A 13,157-nucleotide genomic window follows, 5' to 3' on the forward strand; every position below is an offset into this window, starting at 1 on the left:
AGGGTTCCTGAGGTTGTGGCCACATTCTGAGCCTGTGAAGTTAATTAATGGGAAATTCACATCACAGAGAATCCACCATTTTGAAATGTACATTCACTATGTTGTGCAACTATCACCACTATTGTTTTTACTTTTTAAACTTTACAGATATATTTTATTTATTTATGTTGTGGTTTTTACAGTTACAATTAAAATAAGATTAAAATAGAAGGAAATCCATCAAAATATTAGTGGCGGCTCTTCTGGGGGAAATACATGGGGTGCATTTTTTTCCTCCTGTTTGTTTTTCTGTAGTCTTCACATTGTTTACAGTGAGCAGTTATTATTTTAAAACCAAAGATCAAGACCAGTAAACTCTATTTTAAGAGGAACTCAGAAAACAAACAAGGTGATTCTCCCTTATGCTGAGCTGACGCCTGTGTCTTTGCAGCTCATCTACATCCTGTTACCTCCAGCTGGGCCTGGAGTTTGGGGGCCCCAGAGGCACCTGCACCTCTCTGCCAGGATGGCCCTGAGACAGGACACAGATCTGTCCCAGGCTCAGCAATTCCCTCCCTGGATTATCCGCTGCAGGTCACACTTGTGTTTGATAAACTCTATTTCCCTCTGTTTGGGCCTCTCGCTGGGTTGATTTTCATCAGCACAAGATCATGAACTGTAGGTCCCCTGGGGGAGTGGGTGAGAGGTTTTGCCACCAGCCACTACCTCTTTCTCCCTCAACTTTAATTTATTGTTAAAGTCCTCTTATAACAAACTTGAGAGACAAATTTAAAAAGAAAGTTGAAATTCCTCACAATCCTACTGTGCAATCCAAATGGGACCCCTGCGGTCCTCCTGCCATCCTCCCATCCTGGGGGCTTCTGCCTGGTACACGCTGCTACCAGGTGGCGGTAATCCTATCTCAGGCCCTGTGTTCCAAGACAGGCCCCTGCCCCTGGGTAAGGAGGGTATCACGCTGGACTGAATACCTGTGTACTTGGCTTTCCTCTGACCCACTGAGCGCTCTTGTGTGGGCTTAGAGTCTGTTTTTCCTTAATGAGGGTCTTGGATTAGATCAGTGTGGTTAGTCCTCCACGGGCCATGGCCTCTTTTCTGCACAAAGCCCTGGACCTCTCCCCACAGTGAGCATTTTTACAGACACACTTCAGGGTTTCTGAACCCCTGAGTTAGATGTCCTGGAACACCTCCAGGCCTCCAGGGAGCACTGCTACAGAGAGGGCAGGATTGGGCCTCTTCTTTGTGACCCCAGATGGTAGACCTCAGATCCATCATTGCACCCTTACTGGGTACTGTGATGAGTGCTTTCCTGAATGATCCCCCCGAATTCTCTCACAGCCCCGAGGGGTAGCTGCTGCTGTCATCACCTCCACATCGCAGAGGAGGATATGGGAAGGACAGTCACTGCCCAAGGTCACACACTTGGAAAGTGGAGGAGCCAGGATTGGAACCCAGGTCTGTCTGGGCTCCAAGCTCAGGCTCTTCCCACAGCTGTGCTCCAAAGCCAGGGGTGAGTCAGCTCAATGCCCTGCAAGGTCCTTCCAAGGCTAAGAGTGCACCTGAGAAGCCTCTCGGGTTTCTAAAACATCTTCACGCATATGTGTCCTTTCAGTGCTCTTCCCAGCAGTTTGTGAGGTGGGCAGGGCAGGGGCTGACATCATCTTTGCCTGCAAGGGGACAAGGCTTAGAGGCACTAAGGAAATGACCCAAGGTCACACCAAGTCAGGATCAGAGCTGGGATTGGAACCTGGGTGTCATGTTCAACCCCTTTCCACAGAGTTGCCAGGCACTAAGGTTCTGTGTTTCTCATAATCAGGATCTACCCACCCACACAAATATCCATTAATCCATTCACCCATCCAATTACTAACCTACCCATGAACTCACCAATCCACCCACTCATCTACCCATCCATCAATCATCCAGCCAGCCAGCCAGCCACTGACCCATCCACCCACACATCCATCAATCATCCAGCTATTTCCCCATCCATCCACCCATCCACCCAACTGTCCATCCATCCACTCACCCACCCAACTACCCACCTGCCCATTCACCCACCAGCCCACTCACTCCTCCATCTATTCACCCGTCCCTATCTTCCTTCCCTCCCTCATTCAAACTGTTTATTGAGAGCCTTGAAGTTGCCAGGCACTGGGCTGGGGGCGAGATGCAGAGTCTGCAGACCCAGGAAGGGGGCTGCACCTCTTCCTTCGTCCATGAGGATTCTGGAGCAGGCGCTGGGGCAGGAGGCAGGCAGGCTAGAGAGATGGCTGTTGAGTCCCTGCCGTTTGGGGCTCTGGGCCACAGCACCAGACTCACTGAGTGGGGGTTAAACACTTGTATTTTTCTGGGGAAAAAGTGAGGAGTGAACAACTGAGGTGTCTTCATATCACTTACAGGACTGCTACCTGGCAATGACCTTAAGTGGAGAGTTTGAATAGAGAGTATAGGAGTATAAGAAAAGAAATGACATACCTACAAGCTCCTATGGAACCTATAAATGTAATTAGGATTAACAAACTCTACATGACGGAGAGGGAGTTTCCAACAATCATTTCTAACCTGTTTCTTCCATTCACTGAACCCGGTATTCTGCGAAAGGATCTAGGTACATCCCCTCCTGCATTCCTCAAGATGGAAATGTGAGGTGGTCACTAATATTATCAATATTGGCCAGATCAGAACACAGGGAGAGAGATTAGCTGCCAAGATAAATTGTCGCCTACATGGCAGAGAAGTTTGTCACCCTAGGTCTTCTCACCTACGTGCACTGTGCTCTGATCTACCACATAATTCTTCCTGTCCAAAGAACTGGGTAAAAACTCTTGAAGTCTATTCTGACCTGCTTCAGACAGTGCCTCTTTCCTTCATAAGTTCTGACGATCCTGGACTGTGTCCCATGCCAATTTGCTTTATTGGTGGGAAGGTTTTTATTACTCTTTGCAGAAATTACTTAAACTTTTTGTTTGCAATCGCTCACGCTTCTGTTTTTAACTGTATTTAAAAGGGGGTGCTTTTCTCTGATCCTCTTTGCTCAATGCCTGCTGCTAGGTATTCAACACCCCTGGAATACCTTCTCTGTTTTTAGGGGCTCAGTAACCTTCCTGACTGGGCGTGGAGCTGGTGCTGTGACAGAATTTCGTGGATTTGGACATGACCTAAGACCTAGAGGTAAGAATCCTTCTCAGCATTGTAATGACCTCTTTCCATATACATGTCCCCCATTGGACCACTGCCCAAGAGGGATGATTCTCTGTCTTTTCATCAGTGTAGTCCCCAACCCTGCACCCAGCCTGTCACGGATGTAGCAGTCAAGCAATAAATATTTGTTGAATGTTAAGTGAGTTGGAATAAATATCCTTACTTAAGTGAAAAAAAATCTTGTTTTTCATAATTACCCAATAAATCAGAAAAGTCAAATGTGCCGAATGAAAACCAACATTACCTGTAGGTCCACTGCCACAGGTAGCCCCAGGTAAGAGATATAGACATGGATGTGGATGTAGATACAGAGACACGCTCACACGTGCCAGGTCTTGTCTTGTGACCTCTTGGGGATAATATTATTTTCACAATGCCGTTCAAATCTTCTAACACACCATTTTTATTTTTTTTAATTTTTTTTTTGCGGTACGCGGGCCTCTCACTGCTGTGGCTCTCCCTTTGCGGAGCACAGGCTCCGGATGCGCAGGTCCAGCGGCCATGGCTCACGGGCCCAGCCGCTCCGCGGCATGTAGGATCCTCCCAGACCAGGGCACGAACCCGTGTCCCCTGCATCAGCAGGCGGACTCTCAACCACTGCGCCACCAGGGAAGCCCCTAACACACCATTTTTAGAGGGTCGTTGATTTTGAATCAGTTTACTGTTTTGTTTTCTGATGATAAAAGTAATCCATGTTCTTTGAGAAATGAGAAAGTACAAAGAAGCATAAAGAAGAAAATAAACATCTGATCTTGCTACCAGGGAGGATTCAGTGTGTTGGTGTGTATCCTTCCAGACTTTTCCCTATAACAGTCATGTCCTTTTCACAAAGATGGGCTCAGACGAGACCTCCTCTTGTCACCTGCCCTTGTCCCCCGGCCCCCACGGTGGAATCCGTCCATGGCACGTCTCCAAGGCCGTTTGGAGCTGTGGATGTAGGCTGTCTGAATGTATCTCTGTTAGAGATGCAGGGCAGGGTACCTCGGCACCTCTGCGCCCTGGGCCGGTGATGAACTCCCACGAGCAGGGCTGCTGCGTCAAAGGGGAGTGCGTCCCCAGCCCACGGACACGGGGACACATTTCCTCCCGAAAAGATGGGATGTGTCTCCCTGGGGCCCCTCAGAATCACAGGGTCTTGGGCAGCCGGAGGCCTGTGCTCACCCCCTTGCCCACCCATCCACTCATTCTGCTGCCAGAAGGGCCCAGGGCTGGGACTCTGGGACCGGAACCCCTCCCTTCCCATGCTGACTCGCTCTGTGCCCCGGGTCATTCCCTTTCCGGGGCCCTGCTGACAGTGGGGGCCACCCCTGAGTGGTTCTGAGATCCCTTGGGGTCGGGCCCTCCAGGATTCCAGGACCCAGGATGGAGCTGGGGGAGGTTGTGGGGAGGCAGCCAGGGGGTGGCATCAGGCCCAGGCGGGGCTGGGAGAGGGCTGGGAGGGGGTGGGGGAAGGGGAGGGCTCTGCTACCCCCACCTGCGAGCTGCACAAACATCCGACTACGGCCCTGAAACTGCTCTGTCCCGTCGTCCTGGGCCACACCTGGCCCTGTTTGTCACCCGTCCCACGCCCCGCTGACCGTGGGCTCAGTTTCTCTTCCCCTTACTTCTCCCTTTTGTCACCCTGAGTTCTGGTTTCGGCCAACGCAGGGTTAACTTTAGCCTGGGGATTCCCAGGGGTGGCCAGCTGCAGACAGGGGCCCCGCTCCACCCTCTCCTTGTCCTGGACTGGCCCCCACCCTTCTCCCAACTCAGGCCTCACTGCCCCGCCAGGCCCAGGGCCTCCCTGCTCAGCTCCTTCATCCAGGAATCTGACAGTTTTCCTATAGTTTCTGGCCCGCAGGGCCCCTCACTCAGCACTCCCTGAGCAGAGGGGAAGGCTAGGGCCCAGAGAGGGGAATCATCTTGCCCAAGGTCACACAGCATGTCAGAGGCAGGCCCCAGGCAAGAGCCCAGGAGGTGACAGCAGTGGCTGGGGTGGGTGAGGGTCACCATGGTCCAGGCATCTCACAGGCATCGTCTCCTTTAATCCCCAAGCCCACCCTTTGTGGGAGAGACTCGTTATCACTCCCTGTACAGGTGAGGATGAGGAAAACAGCCCACAGAAGGAAGCAAATGGCCCAAGGCCAAGGGCTGAGAAGGGCTGTGGGTGAGGGGGACCCTCCCTGTCCACCCTGGGGTCTGGGCTCCCCCAGGCCCTTTGCCACCAGCCCTCCCTCCTTCCAGCCATGGGGTGTAGGTAGCCACTGGGTCCACTCTCGGACCTCCTTTCTGTTCCCCTGACTCGGGTCGGGGCTGGGGGGTGATGGGGGGAAGTTGCCCACAGGAGGCTTCTGGGGCCTTGCAGAGGGCCGCTTTCCATCCGGGTGCCCCTGGGTGGCCTGTTTCCTGTCCCTCAGAGGGGAGGCCCCAGGTTAGGAGGGGGAACACCGGAGGCTGGCTCTGTCTCGCTCTCTGGGATGTTAATCATTCGGGCCTCAGTTTTCCTACCTGTGAGATGGGACGATGATGCTGGCTGTGAGCCCCACGGAATCCGGAAGTGGCTCAGCTGGGTAACTCGTGTCGCGTGTTTCGTAAATGGTTCAGGACAGTAGGCCACTCAGTAGCCTCAGGGCGCAGCTGCCTTTTGGAATCTCAGATCTGGTAACGACTGAGGACTTCAGGGCCTCTGCCCCCGGCCTCACCTCTTCTGAGCCTCGTCCCTGTCCCTCTGCTGGGCTCCGGGGCTCGGGACACTCTGGCCCACCAGCCGGCCTCACTGTGTGCGGCACAGAGAACCGTCCCCCTGGAGAACCCCCGGCACCCCCCGGTCCCTCCCTGGGCCTGCTCCGTGCACCCTCTGCTTGTCCCTCTCTGCCCGGTGTCCAGTCTGCATCTGATTCCTCTTCCTCCCCAGGGCAGGGCCCCACCACGTGGCACCGAGTGCAAGGGATTGCTGGGCAGTAAGCGGGCTGGTGGGCCAGGCGGCGCGGGAGACAGGAGTCTGGAGTGTCTGAGGTGGGGGGTCAGGGCGCTTCACTGGGGGCCTGCATGCACCAGCTGAGGGCTGCTGCAGCCGCGCGTTGCGCCTTTGCTCGTGCTGAGCTCCCGGGAGCCTCTCCTCTCTCTGCCCCTCAGCCCGGGGGTCCGGCTCCCAGGCCCTGTTCTCAGGTGGCTGAAGTTGCTGCTGCTCCCCTTAACTGACCCCCAGGACCCCAGGATCCGCCGTCCTCGTCTTCCCCGCTGATGGTTACTGGTGGGGGAGGATCTCTCGGCACCACGGGCTCTGGGCTGGGCAGGGGCGAGTTTCCCTGTCTTAGCTTCACCTCCAGGACCGACCCGGGCCCACAGGGGCGGCGAGGCCGATGGGAGTGAACACTGGTTGGCGAGCTGACTGATCACTGCTGGGGTGAGGGCCATACTCCCCCAGGCTCTCGGGTGGGGGCATTCGCCCCCCGGGTACTGCACGTCTCTTGTGTCAGGGGATGCGATGTTATGGCTGTGGCCTGTGGGCCTGGCTCCCGGCTTCCCTGGGCTGGGGGACCTACTGGCAGTGTCCCCTGAGAACGAGCTGGTGGAGTCAACCCTGTGGAAGTGGTTCGCTGTCTTTGGGGGTGAACTCAGGAAACTGTGGCTGGGTGCTTGTCCCCCATCTCCACTCCCATCAGGACCTTGGAGCCCTGGAATGTCCTGGGAAACTCTCTGATTGGAGAAGGACGGGGGAGGGAAGGAGAGAATGGGAGGTCAGCCTGGAGGGTGGATCGGGGAGGCCTGTAACTGTGGGTGGGGGTGGGGTGGGGAGTCAGGTCACCCACAGGGCAGGGGGCAGCTGGCCTCACCACGCTTGCCCTCTCTTTGACCTCAGCATATTGACCAAGCACAGGGCAGACTGGGCAGGGAACAGGGCACCCAGTGTCCAAAGGTCCCTCCTTCCATGGTGAAGCAGGCACATTCCAGATCCGACTTTGGCCTTGATTGGGCCAGTCCTGCCTTGCCTGGGACATGAGTAGCTGAGAGCCCCACACAGGCCAGGTCCCCAGGAGGCCCGAGGGAGGCTTTTTGGATGGATGGATTGATGAATGATGGGTAGATGGATGGATGGGTGGATGGATGGGTGGACAGACAGATGGACAGATAGATGGACAGACAGATGGATGAGTGACTGACCAATCTGAGGTCCTGTCCATTGGGGAAGGACCCCATGAGGCCTCTTGGGGGACATCTGTGCTCTGGGCTCCTCATTATTACCCCAGACCCAGGGCTCCCAATGCAGTGATTGTGAGGGTCCCCATTTCTCCCCTCTTCCCCGTTCTTGGCCCAGCCCCTCCCCCAGAAGAGTCCCAGGTGTGGGGACAGCAGGGAAGGTGTGACTGCAGTGTCCCATGTCCAGCCCTGGCCAGCCCTGCCCCCTGGGCTCCTCTGAGTCCTGAGTGTCTGGCTGTGCCCTGCGTCAGTCGCACCTGGCGTTTAGAGAGGTCCCTGGGGGCCCTGAGGAGGGAATACGATCCGCACAAACACAAGATTCTGGAACAGAAGATGCCCCTGCTGATGGTTGATTGACGTGATCTCTGCCCGGCTCAGGCCTGGGCGCAGGGGCTTGGGTGGCCTGGGTGCTGCGACGCAGGTCCCTTCTCCAAGAGAGCTGGTGGAAGCTTCTGGAACTGGAGCCACTCCTCCCCCCAGCCTGGGGAGAGGGAGGCACCTGCTTCCCCAGGCTGGGCCGGTCGGCGTTTCCCTGCTATTTTGGGCGTCAGGGCCTCTTGGTTTCACCAGGCCAGCTGTGCGGGGGTGAGGGTGGGGCCCATGGGGAGCCCAGGGGTGCTGGCCTGAGGCCGGCTGGGCCTGAACAGCCTGATGCTAATGGCAGCAACAGTCAACCTCAGAGACCAGCAAACGTCCATTTTCCATCTGACCGTCCCTCCTGGACCCCAGGGAGCGAGTTTCCACTATCACCAGCCCGGCTGCATGGCGGGGACATAGGCCCCAAGCCGCCAACCCAGAGTCAGGGCTGTCCTGCCCCCTGGCCGCCTCCAGGCTCGGCCGTGGCCCCCTGTGAGGCCCAGTCGGGCACCCCCAGGCCTCACCCTGGTTGGTTTCCCCAGGGCACGAGCCCGTCCTGCGCGACACCAGTCCCTCTCTATAGGCTGCTTCCCTGTGCCCACAAGAGCCCCAGCAGAGCTGCGTTGCCACCGCCGAGGTCCCCACACATGGTAGGTGCTCAGGAAAGGGCTGCTGAGCGGTGGCTTTGCCCCGGGCAGTGACCTCAGCGGGCTTCATCCACGCAGGACCTTGGTCCACACTAGCGCTGAGCTGGAGGCCCGGTGTGACCAGAGACCCTGCGGGTGGGCTCACTGGGCTGCTCTGGGGTCCCACCTTCCCTCGGAGAGCCGCTCTCGGCCGGCCCACAGCAGCCCTTCCATCTTCCTTAGGGAGCCTGTTCGGGGTCCGGCCGAGGCTTCCTCCCTCCTCCCGGCACAATCTGGAGGCCCCAGCATGTCCCCAGGAGGCCGGGCCCTGGGCGGGCAGGGATTGCCCATGCTGGTGAGGACTGGAGGGGGATCCAGACTCTGGTGCCCAGCACAGCCCGGGCACAGAGAACGCTCATTGGACGCCAGCCCTGACGTGAGATGTCCCCAGGCCGGGTGTGAGGAGCAGAAGGGACCTGGGGGGTTGAGTGGCCACAGGAAGAGAGTGTCACCCCGACCTGTGTGGAAACAGATGCATGGCAGTGCCCTGGAGTGGACACAGGGTGTCTGATGACCCAGCGCCTCCCCTGGCCCCCGTCCTGGTTGCCCGAGACATTCTCCCTGATTCCCCCCAGTTTCCCTGGGGACAAGGGCTGCCCAGAGGATCCGTCCCTTGCAGGCTTCCACACATGCGGATCTATCACTGGGTGGGAAATGGTGTCAGGGTCACACTCAGGCCTCTCATGGGCTGGTATGGTGTGAGCTCACACCAAGGCTCCAGTCAAGGCCCACAGAGCCCAGGAGCCCCATGGTGACCCCCTGGGGGTGGCCCTTGGTGAGGCTGCTGCCTCCATCCTGTGCCTCTGTCAGGGGACTTGATGGTGCTGCACAGTCAGCTGACCACAAAGCCTGGTGCTCGCCTTAAGCCCCACATTTTAACTTATTATAAGGAGAGTCATTCAGTCATTCAGCAGACAGTTTCCCTGTGCTCAGAGGACCAAAATTTATCGTCCACACTGGGACATTTCTGGGAGTGGAAGGAGAGCTATTAATAATCTTGTAGTATAGTCTGAAGTCAGGGAGCCTGATTCTTCCAGTTCTGTTTTTCTTTCTTAAGATTGTTTTGGCTATTCAGGGTCTTTTGTGTTTCCATACAAATTGTAAACTTTTTTGTTCTAATTCTGTGAAAAATTGCCATTGGTAATTTGATAGGGATTGCATTGATCTGTAGATTACTTTGGGTAGTATAGTCATTTTGACAATACTGATTCTTCCAATCCAAGAACATGGTATATCTCTCCATCTGTTTGTGTCATCTCTGATTTCTTTCATCAGTGTCTTATAGTTTTTTGAGTATAGGTCTTTTGCTTCCTTAGGTAGGTTTATTCCTAGGTATTTTATTCTCTTTGATGTGATGGTAAATGGGACTGTTTCCTTAATTTCTCTTTCTGATCTTTTGTTGTTAGTGTATAGGAATGCAAGAGATTTCTGTGTATTAATTTTGTATCCTGCAACTTTACCAAATTCATTGATGAGCTTTAGTAGTTTTCTGGTAACATCTTTAGGATTTTCTATGTATGGTATCATGTCATCTGCAAACAGTGACAATTTTACTTCTTTTCCTATTTGGATTCCTTTTATTTCTTTTCCTTCTCTGCCATGGCTAGGACTTCCAATACATTTTAAATAAAAGTGGAGAGAGTGGACATCCTTGTCTTGTTCGTGATCTTAGAGGAAATGCTTTCAGTTTTTCACCATTGAGAATGATGTCTGCCGTGGGTTTGTCACTTATATGTAGAATCTTAAAAAATGGTACAAATGAACCTATTTACAAAACAGAAATAGAGTCACAGATGTAGAAAACAAACTTATGGTTACCGGGGGTAAGGGAGGGGGAAGGACAAATTGGGAGATTGGGATTGACATATACACACTACTATATATAAAATAGATAACTAATTAGAATCTACTGTATAGCACAGGGAGCTCTACTCAATACTCTTTAATGACCTACATGGGAATAGAATCTAAAAAACAGTAGATATATGTATATGCATAACTGCTGTAGCAGAAGCTTGTTGAGGTGCCCCCATTATGTTAGCCCTTATTCAGCCCTTATTCTTTCTGCCTGTTCAACCTGTCTCCTACAGATGTTTTTTTCCCCCTCTCTTTCTTGCTTAATTGCACTCTGAAAATGATTGCCCTCTAGCTAAAGTTGTACTTTGCACCTGATGTTTACTTTTCCAAGATGACACTCCCTAAGACTCCTTTCCTTTGGGAGCATTCTTTATTCCAGAAAGGTGATGGGATGATAACCTCGAGGACCACCAGAACCTGTTCCGGAACCACTGGACGCCAGCCCTAATGATCGCAATGTCTCCAGGAGGAAAGAAGAATGCAAGACTACGTCAGTCCAGATCCTTTTCTACAGCCCTGTTTTCCACCCTGAAACTATAAGACCCCTTCCTATTTCCCAGGAAGGGGTTCACAGTCTTGAGAGCGTTAACCTGCTGTGGCCCTTTTGCCTGGCAAAGTAATAAAGCTGCTCTTTTCTACTCCTCCAAAGCTCTGTCTCCGCGTTTCTATCCAGCACTCATGAACAAAAGCCAGGGTTTCAGCAATGTAACTGATTCACTTTGCTGTACAGCAGAAACTAACACAGCATTGTAAATCAACTGTACTTCAATAAAAATTAATTTAAAAAATAATCACACCAAGACATGGGCATGATCTGGGAACGTCAGTGAAATTTAGGAGGCAGGTCACCCCCTGGACCCCTCCCTGGGCCCGGTGTTCTGGGGGAGGCTGTCACTGGGGGATTCCTGGCCAAACAGGATTAGGTTTGCTGTGGTCCCAGGTGACCAACTGGCTTTTCAGAAAAACTGGTCCAAAGACTGGCCCTGCCAGGACCAGCTACCCTCTGTCACATCACTGCGTTTGTGTCCATGAGACCAGTGTGCAGTCCCTCCAGGTGACCATACAGAGGCAGGGGTTCTCTGGCCACCCCGAGGAGTGCGTCCCCTCGAAGCCTCACAGAGTCTCCTGCACAACAGTGTTTAGCCTGGACTGTGGATGCTGGTGGGGGATGCTCCTGTGTGTGCAGCCGGGGACCCTGGCAACCTGGCCCGTTCCTCCCACCCATCCTGCTCAGGAGCTGCAGGGAGGAGGTTGATGCCCCATCACAGGCACAGGTGGGCTGGGGATGCAGGACCTGACCAGGAGGAGGACAGCACGCTGTGAGAGATGTAGACATCACCTTGCTGTGTCCTGTGTCACTGAACCAGCAGGTGTGGCATCAGACAGCTGACTGCTCCATGGACATCCCTGGAAGCTGTGTTTTCAAAGTGGCTGGAAACCTGGGTTTAGACCTTTGTGTTGGGAGTGAGGGTCTGTATCCAGAGAGACACAGGCCGAGGCAGAGCCCCTTGCAACCACTGCGGCACTCTGGTGAACACTGTGGGGTGAAGGACAAGGGTGTCCCCCTGCCCAGACCTGGCAGGGCTGTGCTCTCTTGGTGACGTTGCAGGTCTCACAGTGGGCCAGGAGAATCACCAGCTCAGCTCAGTAGAAGCTCCTGGGCCACGCCCAGGGCCCCAGCAGTCACCTCTCTCCCCTCCCCCAGGGCCCCAGCAGTCACCTCTCTCCCCTCCCCCAGGGCCCCAGCAGTCACCTCCTCTCCCCTCCCCCAGGGCCCCTCTGCCCTCCCTGCCCAGGCTATTCCGGGCTCTGCTGTGAAGGAAGCTGCAACTCCCCTCCCCCATCAGTCACCTCCCCCAGCCTTGGCCTCCCACAAGGAAGCCCCAGACAGAGGGCAGGGCGCTGCCCAGGGTCGTACAACAGGCAGGGCAGGACCAGGCCAAGCCCCCTCCCCTGACCTGACACTCTTTTCTATTAGACCAGGGGTCCACCCAACATGCCCTCACCCCCCTGCCACCCAGTGCCCTGGGGCCAACAGTCTGCAGGGGCTGTCCCGCCTCTGAGCTGAGCAGGGCAGTCCTGGTGCATCCCTCATGGTCAGTGTCCCCTCTGTGAAGTGGGCAATGGCAGCCCTGATGGGGACTTCAAGGTTCCCTGAGGGGTTCTGATGAGCCTGGAGACGTGCTCAGTGCCGGCTGCTGGGGGATCCGCCACTCGGGGCCGGGCAGTGGATGAAGTCTTAGCCTAAGTGTGCGGGGAGATGTTCCCTGGGCGGGGAGCTGACCTGGGTGCTTGAGGACACGGTGGGGTCAGCGGTGGGCTCTACGGGTGTCCCCCCAACGCATGAGCTGTTCCAGGGCAGGTGGTCCTGTCTCCTTGCTCCCAGCATCGGCCCACAGCACTGCTCACTGACGGTTTGCTGAATGAATGAGTGAGTGAATGGATGAATGACATGTCTCACAGGGCTGAGGAAGCATGGAAAGAGCTGGGGGTTGGGGGGGCAGGTCAGCCAGCAGCTCACCCTGTGACCCTGGGCAGGTCCCCCAACCCCCATCCCGCTGACAGAGCCTCAGTTCTCTTCTCTGTGAAATGGGCCCACAAAACCCACCCTGCTTTGCTGTATGGACTCAGAGGGTCCATGAACCCCCTCCTGCCTGCCCCTACCTGCGCCGAGTCAGTATAGATTGAGGAGTCAGGGTTCCCCCACCCCACAGAGCGTTAGGATGCCTCTGACGTCCAGAGGCTGCAAGGTCGTGTGCTCAGCACCGTCTCCCCGCCAGCACAGCACAGCCTCCTCGGGAAGGGGGAGTGACCTCGGAAGGGGGGCCCGGGTGCCCACCGTGTGTGTTGTCCTGAGCACCTGTGGCCTCCAGTGGC

At 55.1% G+C, this 13,157-nt stretch overlaps 1 protein-coding gene across 1 annotated transcript in view; it reads right to left on the reverse strand.

Annotated features, from left to right (window-relative positions):
• Positions 1-9,173, reverse strand: part of LOC131742173 (sodium/glucose cotransporter 1-like) — a 90,635-nt gene extending 81,462 nt beyond the window's left edge. The window contains 2 exon segments of the mRNA XM_067014669.1: positions 8,551-8,839; positions 9,134-9,173. Of these exon segments, the coding sequence (XP_066870770.1) occupies positions 8,551-8,839; positions 9,134-9,173 (329 nt within the window).
• Between the last annotated feature and the right edge of the window lie 3,984 nt (positions 9,174-13,157).

The sequence above is a fragment of the Kogia breviceps genome, chromosome 15, assembly GCF_026419965.1.
Source record: "Kogia breviceps isolate mKogBre1 chromosome 15, mKogBre1 haplotype 1, whole genome shotgun sequence".
NCBI lineage: Eukaryota > Metazoa > Chordata > Mammalia > Artiodactyla > Physeteridae > Kogia > Kogia breviceps.